The sequence below is a fragment of the Centroberyx gerrardi genome, chromosome 6 (assembly GCF_048128805.1).
Source record: "Centroberyx gerrardi isolate f3 chromosome 6, fCenGer3.hap1.cur.20231027, whole genome shotgun sequence".
NCBI lineage: Eukaryota > Metazoa > Chordata > Actinopteri > Beryciformes > Berycidae > Centroberyx > Centroberyx gerrardi.
The window spans coordinates 33,191,481-33,211,237 of NC_136002.1; the positions used below are offsets into that span (position 1 = coordinate 33,191,481).

At 46.1% G+C, this 19,757-nt stretch overlaps 1 protein-coding gene across 1 annotated transcript in view; it reads right to left on the reverse strand.

Annotated features, from left to right (window-relative positions):
* Window positions 1-14,828: 14,828 nt before the first annotated feature.
* The window catches only part of il1rap (interleukin 1 receptor accessory protein), a 33,549-nt gene continuing 28,620 nt past the window's right edge, over window positions 14,829-19,757 (reverse strand). Inside the window, 3 exon segments of the mRNA XM_078284161.1 lie at window positions 14,829-16,908; window positions 16,910-17,235; window positions 18,068-18,211. Coding sequence (XP_078140287.1) covers window positions 16,759-16,908; window positions 16,910-17,235; window positions 18,068-18,211 — 620 coding nt within the window. The 3' untranslated portion in view covers window positions 14,829-16,758.

The window sequence follows — 19,757 nt, forward strand, 5'->3', positions numbered from 1 at the left end:
ATGGTGTTATGGAGGACTAACTCTGTAGAGGCTTCCAAGTGATGTCACCCCTCTCTGGCGGCCATCTTGGAGGTCCTCAGCTCTGTGAACAGCTGACTGTGTTTCTGTCGTCTCAACAGAATTGAACAGACGGTTAATTTCTGTCTGTTTCTGACTGAACTGATCATTTCATCACTGATCCATCTGATTGATTTAGTGTTTAGATAATGTCAGCTTGTTAGCTAGCTAACCATAGCATCTGGTCAGCTAACATCACTGTCTTGTTGTTAACACATCTGATTAGCACACTAGCTAACGTATCTAGCAGCGGCTAGCGTTAGCGTGTTCACATTAACATCAGTGTGTTTGCCGGCTAGTTAGCTAGCTAACAGTTTGTTCAGGTTAACTGAGCTGACTCTTCTCAAGCTACAACTCAGAGTGTTTTGGAGTAGAGACTAGGGCTAAAGACAAGACAGTTTACTGTGTCACAGTAACCAAATCCACCTTATCACACTATTCACTTTTACACCGACTGGCTGACTGTTATACTGACTGAAAGTGATTTTGACTGACTGATAAGCATCCATTCATGGGCACACAAGCAAAGTCACACACACACACACACGCACACACACACACACACACACTACTTTAATAAGCAGTTCTATCTTGCCATCGACCCTTTCCCTTCACACTCACACACACACACACACACACACACACATTTACAGTACTTTAATCAAAAATGCCATTTTGCCATTGATCCTTTCCCTCTCTCTCACACACACACACACACACACACACACACACACACACACAGTACTTTAATAAACAGTGGTATCTTCCTATCGATCCTTTCCCTTTACACACACACACACAGTCACACACACACACACACACACCTTCCAGCAGCAGATGATGGATGAAGCAGAGCAGAGCTTTGAATAATCAGACTGATATTTATAGCTGAGGTGTTTTTTTAAGACTCTGTCTCACCTGCACACATTAGTCGGTGTTTTTAATCATATTTTATCACTCTGGTTTAATCATTTCACCTCTGTGTTTTATCACTGTGCAAATTAAATCTACTTGACTACATGTAACACCAGAGATTAGAAAGGTGTTGTAAGTGCTGGATGTTGCACAGATCTCACTCTGTCAGTTGCTGCATTCACACTGCAGCAACTGACAGACATGTAAACTCATTTCATCAGATCATTCAGACTTATAAAGCTTATTTTAGGATTTTTTTTTGTGAAATCATGAACTTACTGCACTAGAAGATTATATTACCGGTTTCAATAAATTTGACTTTTTTTTTCAGGAGAATACAAAAAGTCACGTGTGAAAACTCACATGTGAATTCAAAGTGCATGTGCTTTTTGGACACGTTAGTTTTCATACATGAACATGTGAAATTTTCCATTTTCCCATTGACATTCTCATCTTTTCACCTTTTTTGCATGTGAAATGAAGTTTTCACATGTGAAACAAATATTGACATATCTAATGACATCTGCAAATGTCAAAAAAGTTCACATGTGAACAAAAATACGCTTCACCTGGATATTGAATTTTTTACATCTGAAGTAAAAACTGTCACATGATGCCAGAAAACAACGTGAGAAAAGTTACGTGTCCAGAAAGCACATGTGCTTTCAATTCACATGTAGGTTTTCACATGTGACTTTTTTTCCAGGAGAATGTAACTTGTTTCAGGACATTTTCTTGGTAAAAGTGAAATTGTCTTGGAGAAAGTTTCTCGTTTCCAGATTTTCTTCATTGTTTTCTGATGATTTCTTGAAAGAAGTCATATTGGCATGAATCAAGTGAAATTTACTGAAAGCAGCAGATTATCTGCCAGTGCAGAGAGAGAATTTGACTAAAAATATCATGAAAGAAGCCGATAGGTCTGGAGACAAGAGAAACTCACCGGGCAGCTTGTCATGTTTTGCAGTGCAGCAGTGAAGAGGCTTTAGACTTGTAGAAATGACAGAAAACAGATGCTGAAGTGTAATTTCCCAGAGACAGACAGCAGAGAGAGAGCAGAGCGAGGGCAGAGCCAGGAGACGTCTCTCTTCCTGCAGGTCCGACCCGGGGAGGAACGATGGAGAGATGCTGTTGATGTGCTGAGGATTTATTGATGCTAATATAATACATAGAGCAGCTTTAAGTGGTTCCTTACAGAACCATAAAGGGTTCTGCTGCGGTACAAGCCTGAAGAACCAGCTGGGTGAATTCCTCTAACGTCCGCTAGAGCAGTGACTCTCTAACCCTGACTTAGTCCACATCAGGGCCACAGACCCCCATTTGATGAGATTTTGTCTCTCAGACCCAAATCTGACAATATTTTTATTGTTAGATGATTTTGTCCAGAACTTCATGACTGTCTGTATTGCAGGCAGAGAGATAACAGAGAAACTGATCAGATCAGTCATTCTTCCACATTCTCTAACTGTGTTAACTTCTTGTAAATGAAATAATGCTGAAGTTTAACAATTCAGCAATTTGCTGCGGACGGCTCCAAAAAGACTCCAAACCTCCAACTCCATGAAGTCAACGGACCACAACCAACTTCTGCTGAAAATATAAAGTCAAGACATTTTCTCCACCAGAGGTTTTGGTCTCGGCAGCTAATTTCACTTCTTCTAATGTGTGTCCGGATGGAGATTTTAAAACTAATTGCGTCATTAACGGGATATAACGGATATAAAACAGGGTTGTTTTCCTAGTGATTGACAGGTCGTCTGTCCAGTGATTGACAGGTCGTCGATCACGGACCAATAGCTGCTCCGGCTCCAAAACATGTCAACATGGCGGCGATCATAAACCCGATCTTTAGGCTTCAAAACCCTTCAGAAGCCTGTGGGTGAAGAACTCTCACTGCTACATCTGTTTTACTGTCTACGGTTCTCTACAGAACCCTTTTTGTTAAGAGTGTGGCTAGAACCCAAACTGGTACCAGACCAGGGATGGATATGAAACTAAAGCCAGAGTAACTTTTACGATATATTTACACATTTTAAACAGCCGGAGAGCAGAATCAGGGCGGCTGGCTGAAACCTTCAGAAGCTGCAGAGGTGAAGATGATTCTGGAATATTTACTGTATGTTCTTTGTTTTTTCGCTGCAGTGCAAATCGCCTCACTGAGGAACTGAGGACATCAGCTGCATGTAATCTAATGTGCTGATGGACCAGAGGACGACCTGCCATCTGAACACAGAGACACACAGCATGACCTTTGACCCCTGAACCACCAACTAGCACCTGTCTCTGATAGCTGCAGGTTGAGAGACAGACAGACAGGACAGGTCGTATACACACACCTGTCAGGAACACACACACACACACACCTAATGTATAGACAAACAGACAGACAGTAGACATTCCTCTGCACCTGTCCTGTGTGTGAAGGCATCTGTATCTCCACACACACACACACACACACACACACCCGTTATCAGTGTGCCTGGGTGCAGTAAAGGTGCAGTTCAGTGCAGCTGGAGCTCGGTGACAGAAGTGTCAACAGGTTTGAAACCTTCCGGTCGATCTCATGGATCTGCTGACTCAGCATCAGAGAACAGCTGCAACCAACCATTACTTTCATCATCGATTAATCCATTAAAAACATGTTTTCGACTAATAGATTAGTCATTTAGTCTATAAAATCTGAAGCGGGGGGTCTTATGTGAATTCTCTGCCTTTGTCTCTCACTCTCTGCCTCCTTTTCTCTCTTTCGTTTTCTGTTACTGTCTTTATTCTTTATATTAAACTGTTTCTTCTTTCTTTCCTTCCCTCTTCAGTCTAGATTAGATTAGTCTAAAATAAAGACAAATGTCCATCATCAGTTCCCAGAGCTCAAAGTGATTCTTCAGGTTTCTTCCTCAGTCTGAGCAGCAGCCAGAAAACCCAAAGTATTCATTTAATAAAGAGATGAAACAGAGAAAAGCAGAAAATATTTTTGTGTTTGTGTGTTTGGTATATTCTGGAGCTGCCGATGCAAATTTCAGCAATGAAGCAAGTTTCTTTTCATGTGACAGAAGTTGCTTTGTGTAGATGTTGGACAAAAGCTCATAAAACACATTTAGAATTTATTAAAACAAAATGTGTAAAGCCTAAAATATTCAGTAATGTTGGGACGTTACTGAATGGATCTACAGCCACACCACAAGCTGCATCAGCTGCTCTCTGTTTCTAGCTGCTTGATACAGATTTACACTTTATTAACTAACACAAAGGTTACAAACAGCTAACCAGCTTGCTTGTTGCTGCCTGAGTTGACATGGCAACCAACAAATCAAAGCTCGCCAGGCTTTATGGGTAAATATCAGCTCAGGTGGAACATCCTGGGCAGTCTTCATTCAATTTCTAGAAACAAGTCAGAATATGAGAAATCAAAACACCCTGAGAGAAGCAGCAGCGTGCCGGCGGTCTCCCTCCTGGTCCGACCACAGCTCAGGTTCAGGTTCAGAGCTGAAACCCGACCCGGGTTCAGGTTCAGAGCTGAAACCCGACCCGGCGCTCAGGAAACACTCTACTTTTCTCTGCTTTCTGTTGTCAGGACAATAGCCGGCGATTAGCAGCTTCATTCAGCAGAAACAGGCTCTGTCCGAAACCCGCAGAGCCGTACAGAGACAGAGTTAGTCCAGTTCACCGTAGAGCTGAGCAGTGTACCTGTCCTGCATAGCGTCCCATGGCAGGATGTCATCTAAAGGTCAGCTGACTGCTGCATTCAATTCACATGGGAAAACCATCAGAGCGATGACTTCGAAATATTCACGTCGAATCCGTCAAGACTCTGTTCTGTAGTTTTCTGTTCAGTTTCTCCTGATCAGCTTCTTCTCTCTTGACTCAGATGATCTGACTGATGAAACAAAACATCTGACTTCATGTTTTACAGCAAACCAAACAGTTAAAAGTTAAAGGTTATGGTCTCAACAACTTATGAGATGATATGAGCTGAATCTGTCATTCTGACTGCAGCTTCCTTGTTGGTCACAATTCAGAAAGTGGAGAAATCAATCCATCACCAAACCCCGAGTTCCCAAGTAGAGTTTACAAGTTGTTTTAGTTCCTGAACTGAACCGTTAGCCCATCTTGGGGTCATCCCTGTGTTCCCTCAGCCCTGTGTTCCCTCAGCCCTGTGTTCCCTCAGCCCTGTGTTCCCTCATCCCTATGTTCCCTCATCCCTATGTTCCCTCAGCCCTGTGTTCCCTCATCCCTATGTTCCCTCAGCCCTGTGTTCCCTCATCCCTGTGTTCCCTCAGCCCTGTGTTCCCTCAGCCCTGTGTTCCCTCATCCCTGTGTTCCCTCATCCCTATGTTCCCTCAGCCCTGTGTTCCCTCATCCCTGTGTTCCCTCATCCCTATGTTCCCTCAGCCCTATGTTCCCTCAGCCCTATGTTCCCTCAGCCCTGTGTTCCCTCATCCCTGTGTTCCCTCAGCCCTGTGTTCCCTCATCCCTGTGTTCCCTCAGCCCTGTGTTCCCTCATCCCTGTGTTCCCTCAGCCCTATGTTCCCTCATCCCTGTGTTCCCTCAGCCCTGTGTTCCCTCAGCCCTATGTTCCCTCAGCCCTGTGTTCCCTCAGCCCTATGTTCCCTCAGCCCTGTGTTCCCTCATCCCTGTGTTCCCTCAGCCCTATGTTCCCTCAGCCCTATGTTCCCTCAGCCCTGTGTTCCCTCAGCCCTATGTTCCCTCATCCCTGTGTTCCCTCAGCCCTATGTTCCCTCAGCCCTGTGTTCCCTCATCCCTGTGTTCCCTCAGCCCTGTGTTCCCTCAGCCCTATGTTCCCTCATCCCTGTGTTCCCTCAGCCCTATGTTCCCTCAGCCCTGTGTTCCCTCATCCCTGTGTTCCCTCAGCCCTGTGTTCCCTCAGCCCTATGTTCCCTCAGCCCTGTGTTCCCTCAGCCCTATGTTCCCTCATCCCTGTGTTCCCTCATCCCTATGTTCCCTCAGCCCTATGTTCCCTCAGCCCTGTGTTCCCTCATCCCTGTGTTCCCTCATCCCTATGTTCCCTCATCCCTGTGTTCCCTCAGCCCTGTGTTCCCTCATCCCTGTGTTCCCTCAGCCCTATGTTCCCTCATCCCTGTGTTCCCTCAGCCCTGTGTTCCCTCAGCCCTATGTTCCCTCAGCCCTATGTGTTTAGGCAAGGAGCTTGTATGGTTGAGGTTAGGGGTTCCAGGGCAGATGAGGTGGTCGGGTTGAGGCATGAGGTCACTGAGGTTAAGGTTAGAGCAAGCTTGCGGTCAAGGCTGTCAGAAGGTAAGTTGGGATAGGGTTGAGGGAACATAGACACGCTCCCACCTCCTTTAGGTGTAAATGTCGTGTCCAATTCAGGTTTTTGTCACAGTCACAGAATGGAGGAACATCATTTTCACATAATTCCTGTCCACAGCAGGTAAATCTGAGTTTAAGAGCTTTTGCTCATTTCAGAAATTTCATGAGATCACCAGCAACGGCCAACATGGCTGCCGGTGGCGGTGGCGGCGGCGGCGGCGGCGGCGGCTGAACTGTGCGTCTGTGCGGCTCTGCAGGTGAAACTCTCTGTCACTGGACCTGATCTGCCTCCATGAAACCAGATCATCACCTTTCATCCAAAGCTGCACTTTTCAGGAATTAGCTGGAGGATTAGCGAAGGAAAAATCCTTGGCTCATCGCCACATCCACGCCTCCATGCATTTTTTGAAACGATACAATGGGTTTGAATGGGTTTGAATGGGTTTGAATGGGCGTACAGGCTGCGGGTCACAGACTTTAACTGATTTGATTTGAGAAATGTGCAAATCATCTGAAAGCTAATGCTGCGTAGAGAGAGAGGTGAAGCTCAAACATCACATTAGCCTCTTAGTTGCTGATAGAAAATTCACTACAGAAAAAAAACAAATAACAGATTCACAATATATTATTCTTCAGTACTGTTGCCCATTTGACTTCATGTGTGATAAACATCCTCCATAGTTTCTCCACCTGGTGGATCTGGAGGGAAATCTGCTGGATCGCTTTACGGCACAAAACAGGAAGAGGTTCTTCTTCTGTTCTTCCAGAGCAAACGGAGCTAAAGCTGAAAGAGTTTCTGGCAGCAGATGGTGGAAGGAGGGAAAGGAAGATGGAGAAATCACTTCCAACATGTTGATCCTCTTCAGGGAGGGGGAGGAGGGGGGGCAGGAAGCATCGGGGCTGATGGGAAATGTAGTCTTAAACCTGCAATAAGCGATTTCAGACCCTGTAACCAGTCCTGAAGCTAACGTGTGCTACGTGGAGATTTCCGTGAGACGTGACGATGTAAACAAACACAGCAGCAGCTTGTTGTTGTTTTCTCCTCTTTCCTAAAGCTTGTTGTTGTTTTCTCCTCTTTCCTAAAGCTTGTTGTCAGTCGGCTCGAGTCACGGTGAATCGATGAAGCGAGCGAGGAAACGTTTTCCACTAGTGAACTTGCTACCTGCCTCTTCACTTGTCACTGTGGGTCATGTGACCTTCAGCGGGAGGAAAATCTGACAAAGTGAGACTGGTAACAGGTGATATTTCTCTGTTTATTTTAGCCGTTAGCCTTTATGCATGGTTTGTCCTTAAGGGCTTCTGTAGCCCAGTAGCTTTGCTGTGTGTGTTTACAAAATGTGTTTCTGTCTCCCTCTAGTGGTCAGAAAAAAATCGCTTAGTGTAGCTTCCTTCCTTCCTTCCTTCCTTCCTTCCTTCCTTCCTTCCTTCAGTACTGGACTTTCTGTTTCTCTCTCCTTCTGTCTTTTTTCTCATTTTGTACCTTGAACTCTCAGCATCATTCCTTCCCTCCATCATTCCTCACTCCCTCTGCCTTCTCTCCTTCCTTCCCTACTTCCTTCCTCCCTCCGCCTTCCTTCCTTCCCACTTTTCCTTCCCTCTCTCCTTCCTTCCTTCTTCCCTCACTCAATCTGCCTTCTCTCCTTCCTCCCTTCCCTCTTTTCCTTCCCACTCTCCTTCCCTCCTTCCTTCCCTCCTCCTTCCTTCCTTCCTTCCCTCCGTCCCTCCCCCCTTCCCTCCCTCTCTCCTTCCTTCCCTCCTCCCCTCCTTCCTTCCTTCCCTTCCTCCTTCCCTCCTTCCTTCCCTCCTCCTTCCTTCCTTCCTTCCCTCATCCCTCCCCCCTTCCCTCCCTCTCTCCTTCCCTCCTTCCTCCCCCCTCCTTCCTTCTCTTCCTCTTTCCTTCCCTCCTCCTTCCTTCCTTCCTTCCCTCCGTCCCTCCCCCCTTCCCTCCCTCTCTCCTTCCTTCCCTCCTTCCTCCCCCCTCCTTCCTTCCCTCCTTCCTTCCCTCCTCCTTCCTTCCTTCCTTCCTTCCCTCCATCCCTCCCCCCTTCCCTCCCTCTCTCCTTCCTTCCCTCCTCCCTTCCTTCCTTCCCTCCCCCCTCCTTCCTTCCCTCCCTCCCTCCTCCCTCAGTCAGATCATCAGTCAGTCTTTACAGTCGATACAGCAGCAGTTTGAACTGATCGTTACGGCCGGAGCTGATCCAGGAACAGAGACAAGTGTGATGGGTGGCTGTGTTATGGTGATACACACACACACACACACACACACACACACACACATACACACGCACACACACACAGCCCTCACTGAGATGGCGAAGGAATAAATCGTTAATATCAAACAGATTCTCTCTCTCACAGTTTCATCAATACAGTGAATGAAAAAAAAAAAACACCAATACAGATACTCACAAACACTCTTATTGATACAATAATAAAACAATCATCAATACACACATACATTCACACTCTGTCTCTTACACACACACACACACACACACACACACACACACAGGTAGTTAGTGTGTGTTAGTCAGATCCATGCATCTAACTCTTTAATTGCCTTTGACACACACACACACACACACACACACACACAGGTCCATGTTGTGTGGTGAGAGAGTGACACCTAGTGATTTGTTCAACATGTGAAGCATCAGTCAGAAGTGAGGTCGGTGTTGGCTTCTCACAGCTGATCCAAACTCAAACTCACTTCAGCAGCTTCATGTTTCTGTCACATTTTTACATTTTTACATTTTCTGTCGTCTGTGAATGAAGTGTTGTCATTCACTTTCCCTCAGCCTGCCTCGCCTGCTTCTACTGCAGTCAGTGATTTACTACGTTTCCCAGAATGCCCTTTCCTGGTTTTACATGCAGGTGGAGAGAGAGAGAGAGAGATAACAAAAGCAGGTCGAGAGTTTCTCTAGTAGAGGAAGAGTGAGTCCCCCCCCCCCCCCCCCTTCCTCAAACCCCAGCCTGTCTCTCTGCTGCAGTGCATTCTGGTCTCTCTCCTGCTCCTGTGGTGGAGAAACTGGTCTCTCTCCTCTTCTACGATGGATTTCTCCCTGTATGATTGTTGAACATCTCTCGGTGCAAAATGGCGGCTCTAGAAAGAAGCCCTCGCTCTTTGATTCTGAGGGACTGACACCAAAACCTGACGTTTACCGCTGATGTTTTACATCCTGAAACATTTTCTCATATCAAACTCCTGCTGTAGCTGCTGGAAACATCTGGAGGTGACGTCACCTCGTCTACGATTGGCCGGTTATCCACCAAGAAGAAAAACACAACAAACTGCCGAATGGACAAGAAAACCAGCAGCTGTTTTTAACAGTCACAGCGTTTTAGGGGAGTTTTCCTTTAAATAAGAAAATGACTGTATTTTAAATGTATTTTTCTGTCTGCCGGTCACTGAGAGAACAGACCATGAATCCTCTGTGTGAGCGGCAGCAGAGAAAGATCTTCTTCCTGTTCCTGACGTGAGAAACACGACACGAAGAGCGACGGCGGACAAAGCGTTCAGTGTGTGTTCGGTGTGTGTTCGGTGTGTGTTCGGTGTGTGTTCGGTGTGTGTTCGGTGTGTGTTCGGTGTGTGTTCGGTGTGTGTTCGGTGTGTGTTCGGTGTGCGAGCGGGAAAACGGAGACCTCGGCGTTTTGAAGGCGACGGCGAGCTGAAGAGCGTGGGCTGCTGGGAACAGACTGCTGTTACACTTCAGAGCTTTCTGTTATTTAGCTGCTGCTTTTATCCAGAGAGTGACGGCAGAACAAGAGAGCGTCTGTCCCTCCAGCTACAGTCCCTGCATTTCACATCATTTACCACCAAAACTCCCTAAACCTGCTGACATCCACTACATTTCCAAGCAGAGGTGTGACCAAGTCAACTTTGATCGAGTCCCAAGTCAGTCTCAAGTCTTGAGGCACAAGTCTCAAGTCAAGTCTCAAGTCTAAATGTAGATTACCAAGTCAAGTCCAAGTCATTAAAGTCAAGTCTCAAGTCTAAATGTAGAACAGCAAGTCAAGTCAGAACAAATCAAGAGTCCAGTATCAATTTAATATCTTAAAGAAAACTAAATATCTAGGACTTTTCAATGCAATATGGTTTTAATAGGATAAAAACTTGGTAAGAGCATCATGAGTTTGATTTCTATAATCAGTTTCAACTTCAATAAATTCAATCATTCCATACAAATTCAGAAAACAGAATTTAAATTCAGTCGTCCGCTGGAACAAATCTCATCACTTTCAATCTAAGTCATTTACACAAACACAAGATCTCAAGTCAAGACTTTAGAAACCTTTTTAAGTCATCAAAGTACAAGTCAGAGTCAAGTCCCAAGTCACCAGAACCCAAGTCAAGTCAAGTCTCAAGTCTTCTCTTCATGCAGCAAGTCAAGTCTCAAGCAGTTCAAACTGTTACTCAAGTCATGTGACTCGAGTCCTCACCTCATTTATCAAGTCTGACTCAGACAGACTGTACGTCTCTTTTTCTTCAAACGCTCATTTCTTTCTGTCCTTTCTTTGTCCTGTTCCAACTTTTCAGCTTCTCTTCACGGTCCCAGTGTCCCGGGTTTCGTCACCAAACACTGCAGGTATATCCACATTTATTTAATAATTTATTTATTTAGCCTTTATTTATCCAGGAAGTCCCACTGAGATTCAAAGTCTCTTTTCCAGGGGAGACTTGGCTGAGAAAATGGCAGCAGGTGTTACACAATAAAACATACAAAACAGTACAAAAGAAAAGAAAAATAGTAAAATATGCACAATAAAAAAAGATCACAATTTAGATCAGAAACAGGAGAGTAAGACTGTGAATAATTTGAACTGATTTAGGGAAATAAATCCGACTCCCCCACTCCCCGACGGTTGTGCTAGGAAGTGACTGTAGCATTTCAGCTAGCAGTAAAAAACTGCTATTTGTACTCTTTGAACCTGCAATTATACAAACATGGATAACCTGAAACCACAACGATCAACTGTTCCACCGTTCTGAATTTGGTACGAGGGGTCAGTCCCGCCCCCTCTCTCTGATTGGTCCCGCAGTGAGTCACGTCATTCCACAGGTCAAAGTTGAGCCGGAGTGAACTGGAGTCTGGAGCGTGTAAATCATGTCACAGTAATCTAAAACTGGTATGAAGGTATAAATTACAGACAGCGACGGGAATATTCTTAAACTTCCTTTTATTCCCTGCAACTCTTACAAACTTCTGTCAAAAAAACAAACAAAAAGTCACAGTAACTAGGCCACACCCCCAACACAATGCTTTCAGCTGAAAACAGTCGGTGAGCGGTGTGACATCACTGCAGAGGTGCGTTCAGGTGCTGCAGCAGTCCGTCACAGTAAGGCGTTTATCAGTTATTTTATGAATACGCGTGAATTGTTTTCCATCTGAGAACGATGCTTTCCCTTTGAGCTGGAGGTAAAAACATCTGGAACCTCATGCTGCGTTCACTTCACCACAGGCTCCTCCCCCTTTGCTGTTCACATCTTCATTACCCAGAAGTCCTCTGGCAGCCACTATCTGTTGCTGTTGTTCGTCTCTGCGTTTCCCCCTCCGTCGCCCTGCTGGGGGCTGGAGGGGGCGGAGTCAGGGGCGGGGGCGGGGTCAGGGTTAGGAGTGGAGTTCGGTTCGTGGGCGGAGTCAGGAGTTGGGGTGGGGTTTGTTTCAGGGGCGGGGTCAGACTGCATCTCAGTCCTGTCATTTGATACCTGCTGAATCTCTGTTTCCACCGTAAGCTCCGCCCCTCTGTCTTCCAGCCCCACCTGAGCCTCCGTCTGACCAACAAACCCGACGCACCCGGAGCAGCTCCTGCTGTGCTGCCCCTCCTCTCTGACCTTTGACCCCGCCTCCCCGCCCCGTCCCGCACCTCTCTCCCTCCTCAGCCCGCCCCTCACTCTGGGCGGGGCCTGTCTCTCTCTGCGGCTCTGATTGGTTGAAGCCCGTCTGTTCCTCCGGCTCTGATTGGCTCCCGGTCTGTCCCGGTGGTTGCGGTCGTGGTTGAGCCGGTCGGCCCGTTGCGCCCGCTGCAGCACCACGGCGGCGAGGTCCGAATGGGACGAGGTGCTGTCGATCATCCTGCGGCCGGCGGCGAGCGGCCGGACCGGCAGCGCCAGCCGCAGCCGCAGCCAGAACCTGGACCTCCGCGGCTCGGAGCGGGCGCCTCGCCACGCCACGGCGGCGCCGGCGGCCCGCCGCAGCCGCCCCGCCTCGGCGCAGGCCGTTTCCTTGAGCGAGCGGTACCGGACGGTGACGATGGAGGCCCGGCGGCCATGTTGGAGGAGCAGACCCAGACGACACTCCAGCAGACTGAAGCTCTTCTCCGCCAGGTAGTCCGGGCTGAGGACCAACAGGAGGCGCCGGCTCCGCTGCATGGAGCGCAGGACGGCGTCTGACAGGTCTGACAGAGACAGGATCAACACCTCAGCTGATACAGACAGAAACAATACTACACACACATGAATGGAAATGATGGTACAGCGCAGCGTGGAGCGTTAACCCTAACCCTCAGGCCACTACAGATACAAATGAGTTCAGACGCCGCAGAATGTCTTCAAGAGTAAACTGTTGTGGTTCTGCAGCGGGTCTGAACCGCCTCGCCGCTTCATACAGGAGGGAGTCTGAACCGCCTCGCCGCTCCATACAGGAGGGAGTCTGAACCGCCTCGCCGCTCCATACAGGAGGGAGTCTGAACCGCCTCGCCGCTCCATACAGGAGGGAGTCTGAACCGCCTCGCCGCTTCATACAGGAGGGAGTCTGAACCGCCTCGCCGCTTCATACAGGAGGGAGTCTGAACCGCCTCGCCGCTCCATACAGGAGGGAGTCTGAACCGCCTCGCCGCTTCATACAGGAGGGAGTCTGAACCGCCTCGCCGCTCCATACAGGAGGGAGTCTGAACCGCCTCGCCGCTCCATACAGGAGGGAGTCTGAACCGCCTCGCCGCTCCATACAGGAGGGAGTCTGAACCGCCTCGCCGCTTCATACAGGAGGGAGTCTGAACCGCCTCGCCGCTTCATACAGGAGGGAGTCTGAACCGCCTCGCCGCTTCATACAGGAGGGAGTCTGAACCGCCTCGCCGCTTCATACAGGAGGGAGTCTGACACCAAAACACAACAACTTCCAGCAGGACGATTTCCACTCAGGTTTGAAACCAAATGAAACTGACGCTAAAATAGTTTCATCTCATGTACACATAAATGACATAAAGCCTTTCTGAGGCTATTGGGTTATTGAAATGCTTAAAATGCTGCATTATTTGACAACCTGCCCACTTTTGAATGGTGCAGCATTATGAAAAACTGAAATGCAGAAACGAAACCACATTAATGTCAGAATCTAGATTAACGCTGCTGCTCTAAACCTCTCAGGCTCAGGACAGGTTTCATTTTGGTTGAACAGACCGGACGGGGTTTAGAGGCCTGGCACCGCTCAGACCGCATTAACATCACAGTTAAAGTGTAAGTGTCGTCTGGGCTGAAGACCTGCAGGTCCCGCCAGGAAGTCACAACTGATAGAAATATTACTCGAAATCAAGTGAAACCATTTGCTTCCCTAGAAGTAGCTGGCATGTATAGCAGTAATATGTATATGGTGTGACATTGTCAACAAATAAATGGAGAAGGAGTTTTTGTTTGTTTGTGTATGGAAATTTGTTTTCTGTGGATAAAATGTTTAAGTGTTGGTATAAATGGCAGGTGATTTGAGTTTGTATTTGAATTTTTTTTTAAAAAGTGGCAGGTGGTTTTTCTTCTTCCTGCTCCTTTTCCGTCATGATATGTATATACAGTATATACAGTATATATATCTGTGTGGGTGTGTGGTTATATATGTATATACTGTATATATATATCTGTGTGGGTGTGTGGTTATATATGTATATACTGTATATATATATCTGTGTGGGTGTGTGGTTATATATGTATATACTGTATGAATATAAATGGATAAATACAGTTGAATATTTTGTGTTTTTAATGTCCATGCACATACTTATGTAATGTTTGAGCTGGATCATCATGGTACACTGCCATGAATGAAATAAAAAAAATACCAATCAATCTATCAATCAATCAATAACACTGAACAGGGAAGTGGGCGGCAGCAGCACAGAGCAGCAGAAGCCCATTGAAGAGCAATGGAAAGGTTATCATGTTTCTTTTTACCAGTTCCTGATGCTTCTGACGCTTTCTTCAAACTACTGAAGATGCATAACAGTTAAAACCAGGAGAAAAGAAGAAACTATGCTAACTAGCTCCCTGGTTACCACAAACGTCACCATAGCAACCAGTTTACTGGAAGAATCAGCATCTTTGTCCAATCAGGTTGCTTGGCTGAAAATAACGGTTGCCTGTATGAAAACAAATCAGCCGCTGATGGAGAGAAATCAGATTATACAGCTGATAATACATGACTGACAGCTCACAGGGGGTTAAATTTAAAGTGTGTGTGTGTGTGTGTGTGTGTGAGAGAGAGAGAGAGAGAGAGAGAGAGAGAGAGAGAGAGAGAGAGAGAGAGAGTATCTGTGTGGGTGGGGGATTTGAGATGAATCACACATTGAAATGAATGATAAAGATGACATGACATGAACAACTCATTTATTTAAAAAATTATGAAATACACTTTCCCAACAGATTAAGAACATAACAAAGTGCAAGTCCGTTTTCAATAGAAATCTTTTTAAAAAGTGTTTAAAAAATGATTTAAAAAACTATACTATACCAAAATACATTTCATTTTTTATAAAAGGACAAATATTGTACTGTATGTGTAAATGTAAAATGTTGTGACCTAAATGAAGAATACAAAAATACTAAAAGAATACAAAAAGTGCAGAATATTTTCCAACATGTGAAGGTATTGATCAGGTAGTTTACTATCAAACAGATTTTCTCTGACTGCTAAAGAAATGTTAAAGTAAATGGATTCCTCATCATGGTTCAGTGTTTCCTCTGTAATGTTTTACATATACAGTATATATTATATGTACAGTATATGTAGATATATATTATGTTTTAGATTTGAAGACATCGTGTTCATTTTGCAAAACTGAACAAGATCAGGCTGCTTCATACTTTATTAAAGTGTCCAAACGCCTCTCTGACCTGGTTTCTGGCGATCGTTATTAATCAATATATTACATGATATTCCTCATTCGATGGGTTTTTGCTCTTTCCGATTACAACCCACCCAGGATTCATGCTGCTGTAAACGCGGCTGCTGTACGTTAGCGACGAGGCTAACGTAGCTTCATCACAGACTGTACTTCTCTCTCTAGCTCTTCTAGTCAACATTAGCATGTTAGCAATCCATGGCAGCAAGGAGACAGAGAAGCTGCTTTGGTTCTTGCTGTAAAACCTCTCAGCTCAGTGACTTGCTGCGAGTCTCTTTATACAGAAGCTAGTCCGACGCGTCACAGCAAGATGGCCGCCGTTGATTTGAATCGATCTGTTCAGGTTCTGTGATGCGGCCGCTTTAAGAGCCTCAAGATGTTTGGGTCGAGTCACTTTAGGAAACACTGAAACAGAGGAAATACTGTAGTGGGGGAGTTAAAAACAACACGCTTACTGGGCTGGAAAGATGTGATATCGGTTGATATAACACAAAATATACAGTGTGTAACATAACATAAAAAAATATAAGTGTGGTTGTGCAAATGACAAAGACAATGACAAGTGAAAACGGTAATGATACTGATATGAGAAGACGATAGTGGAACTGGAACAACGCTAACTGGCATCTGGTGTTTCCTGTCTGTTTCCCTTCTCTTCTCTTCGCTCATCGAGACAAAAACAGACGTGACGTTATGATTTGTGTCGGGCGACATTTCAAACTTGTAGCAGAGCAGATCGCTAGAAGAAGCTACTATGATTTCTACAATAAATAACTGTGAACGACCTGCATTAATCTTCATTCATTGTTTAGTAGCTGCGTAAGTAGTTAACTAGCTGTCAATCGACTCTGCTATGCTATGTGTTGAGCAAGCTAACGTAAGCTGTAAGCTACAATATCGATTCCTCCATGTTTTTCCTCAGGTCAACACGGCCAAACAAGTGTTTCTATTGGCCGGCTGCGTGAATTCAAAAGGTCATGAAATCTGACCTCTGCATGAAGCTGAAGGCTGGACGAGGTGGATTTGTTTCCAGATGGAGGATACTGTGACAGCTAAAGACGTGAACATCATTTTACACCCTTATTCATTTTCATGTTAGACTTAAAGGGGGCGGGGCCAGAATCCATTATTGGGGATGAAAATATGTCACGGTTGATTGGACAAAATGTGACGTTTATATTTCTGTCCACTCAGTACTTTAAGCTGTCACAGATCTGTCGATGGGAATAAAAGTCCTAAATTACTTAATGCCCTTTTAACTATGTCTGTTCACTTCTGTCGAGAGGCCAAGTCGTACGTTTAAAAATCCAACCAGCTGCTTTCAGCCGCCTAAGCCACAGAGCTGAGGCCCTCCAACATGGCCGCCAGAGGCTGTGACATCACCTGAGAGCCTCCACACTACAGGTACGCTGCGATGCTAATTACTTTCTGTGGTTCTTTCACTGTGTTGGTAATGAGGCCGGTCTGGGAGCTGGTGCTGTTCTGACTGTGCAGCCTCCTCAGAGCCACCTCCCCCTCGCTGCCCCCCTCCTCCCCCCCGCCGCCCCCCCCCCTCCACCCCGCTGACCCTCCGGACAGGTAGCTCCACCCTCAGCCTCTTCCAGAAGCGAGAGGTCAGCTCTCTGGACTTGTCCCCCTGCCAGCGGACCAGCGCCAGCGCCACCCTGGCCCTCCTCAGCTCCCTCACCCAGCCCTGCCGCCGCACCGGCCGGTACTGCACCAGGATCACCCGCAGGTGCCCGCCCCGCGCCATGCCGTCGATGCCGGCCTTGAGCTCCAGCAGAGCCTGGGAGCCCTGCGAGGCGTAGCCCGGGCTAACGACCACCAGGAGCCGCCGGCTACGAGCCACGAAAGTCAGAGTCTCATCTGTGATGGCTGCAGAGGGAGAGAGGGAGGAGTTAAAGGATGGAGGGGTGGAGATGGATGGATGGATGGATGGGGATGGTGTGTGTGTGTGTGTGTGTGTGTGTGTGTGTGTGTGTGTGTGTGTGTGTGTGCAACACCAGAAGGCTTTTATTGTTCAGCTGTCTCACTCATGTCCAACCTATTACCTGGCAGCAGCAGTACTAGTAGTACTAGTAGTAGTAGAAGTAGTAGTAGCAGTAGTAGCAGTAGTAGTAGTAGTAGTAGTAGTAGCAGTAGTAGTAGTAGTAGTAGTAGTAGTAGTAGTAGAAATAGTAGTAGTAGTAGCAGTAGTAGTAGTAGTAGTAGTAGTAGTAGTAGTAGTAGTAGTAGCAGTAGTAGTAGTAGTAGTAGTAGTAGTAGTAGTAGAAATAGTAGTAGTAGTAGCAGTAGTAGTAGTAGTAGTAGTAGTAGTAGTAGCAGTAGTAGTAGTAGTAGTAGTAGTAGAAATAGTAGTAGTAGTAGTAGTAGTAGCAGTAGTAGTAGTAGTAGTAGTAGTAGAAATAGTAGTAGTAGTAGTAGTAGTAGTAGTAGAAGTAGTAGTAGTAGTAGTAGTAGTAGTAGAAATAGTAGTAGTAGTAGTAGTAGTAGTAGTAGAAATAGTAGTAGCAGTAGTAGTAGTAGTAGTAGTAGAAATAGTAGTAGTAGTAGTAGTAGTAGTAGTAGAAATAGTAGTAGTAGTAGCAGTAGTAGTAGAAATAGTAGTAGTAGTAGCAGTAGTAGTCGTAGCACTAGTAGTAGTAACAGTAGTAGTTGTAGTAGTAGTAGTAGTAACAGTAGTACTACTAGCAGCCTGTGTACTCACTCCCTCCTGGCAGACTGTCTCTGTCGAAGATACACACTGAGTATCCGAGCTCGTTCTCCAGAACTCTCCTCAGAGTCGTCAGGACAAACTGCTCCTCCTCGCTGTTCCTGGCGTAGGAGATGTAGACGTCGAACTCCTTATCGTCTGGACAGAGAGAGAGAGGTCAGAGGTCAGAGGTCAGAGGTCACGCTGCCTGTCCACCACAGACAGATGGAAACACTGACTATTCTGAGAAACAACACGCTGACAAACGTCATCCTCCTTATCTGCAGCGGAAATCAAGTCAAGACTCTCTGACGTAGCTGTGATGTACGTGTCACATGTCTTATCATCCAGGGACAGGAAACTGTTCTTCACTGTGAGTCAGAGTCCTTATCTACACAGGAAGCAGCTCAGGGGTTTACAGTTGATTCACTTGATGGAGGTTTAAATGTCACACATCTTTCTTTAACCTTTATTTCTGACTCAGCTCCACTCTGCTTCACATTCACTCTAGCTTGATATTCAGGTTCCCACTCTGTTATTCAGCCTCGTTATCTGTTTTCTGTGTGTGTGTGTGGGGGGGGGGTTGATTTTCCCCGAACCGATCACTAGTGACCGACGTATCGGCCGCTCTGACGTCACTTCAGTCACATGATGTGTCAGCCTCTACATGTTATCAGACATTTACCAGCTGACCCAAGAATGTCGTCCATTTGGACAAAAAATATTGTCTTTGCAAAGACAATCTGTTGGTTAAGGAGGTGATTTCAACAAATCTATTCTGCCAAAAAAACAATGAAAAACTGTTGCACAAATGGTTCAAACTTTAGCCCCGCCCACGAAGGCTCTGATTGGCTCGATTGTCGGAGCGAGAACAAGCCGTTGCCGAGGGAAACACCAGACTCTCTGAATCGCTCCACAAAATCTGAAGAGCGGAGGGACGAGACTCAGGAGTCTGGAGCAGGACGGGTGTTTGGCAATATGAGATCAAATCTGTGAATAATCAAGAAATATTTCAAAGGCTCACAGTTCACTGTCTTTCCAGAGCAAAATCCTAGCAAGCATTTGACAGACAGTGGCGTGCAGGAAGAGGCCAAGTTCAACGTCAAGGTCAGCATAAAAGGTGATATTTTGGCACGGTAAAAATTCCTATTAAAACAGTTTTGGAAACTTAAAGCGAGCATTATGATTTAGAAAGGAAGATTGTGGCTGCAGCTCATTCGTGGGAGTCGCTGTCTTCCTCACTCTGTGGAATTTTTCTTTTTTAATAATTTTTAGGGCATTTCTGCTGTATTGGACGGTCACCGTGTTTTTGTGGTACGAGCCTCAGGCACGGAGCCACCGGGACGTCCTGGAAACTCTGAACCGAAATAAAGAGGTTTAGGTCTGATCCCCCCTGCAGACTCGTCTCAGCAGGTCTCCGGTGCTGGTGCAGACCGTCTCAACATCTACTCAACATCTAAATGTTTGAGTCTTCCAGGCTTCGGCTCACAGGTGCGACCCCTGGGACAGGTGTGTGTGAGCCTACAGCCTCACAGCCGTGTGACCTGAAAATATTTAGTTTTCATTCCGAAATGAAATCTCCACCGTTCCAACAACTTGACGCCAACTCTTACAAAATGATTGCCGTCCTAAAATTAAAGCACATTATGGGTTATTAAAGTTATGACTCATCTTAAACGCTTTTTTTTTTAATTGCGATTTTGAA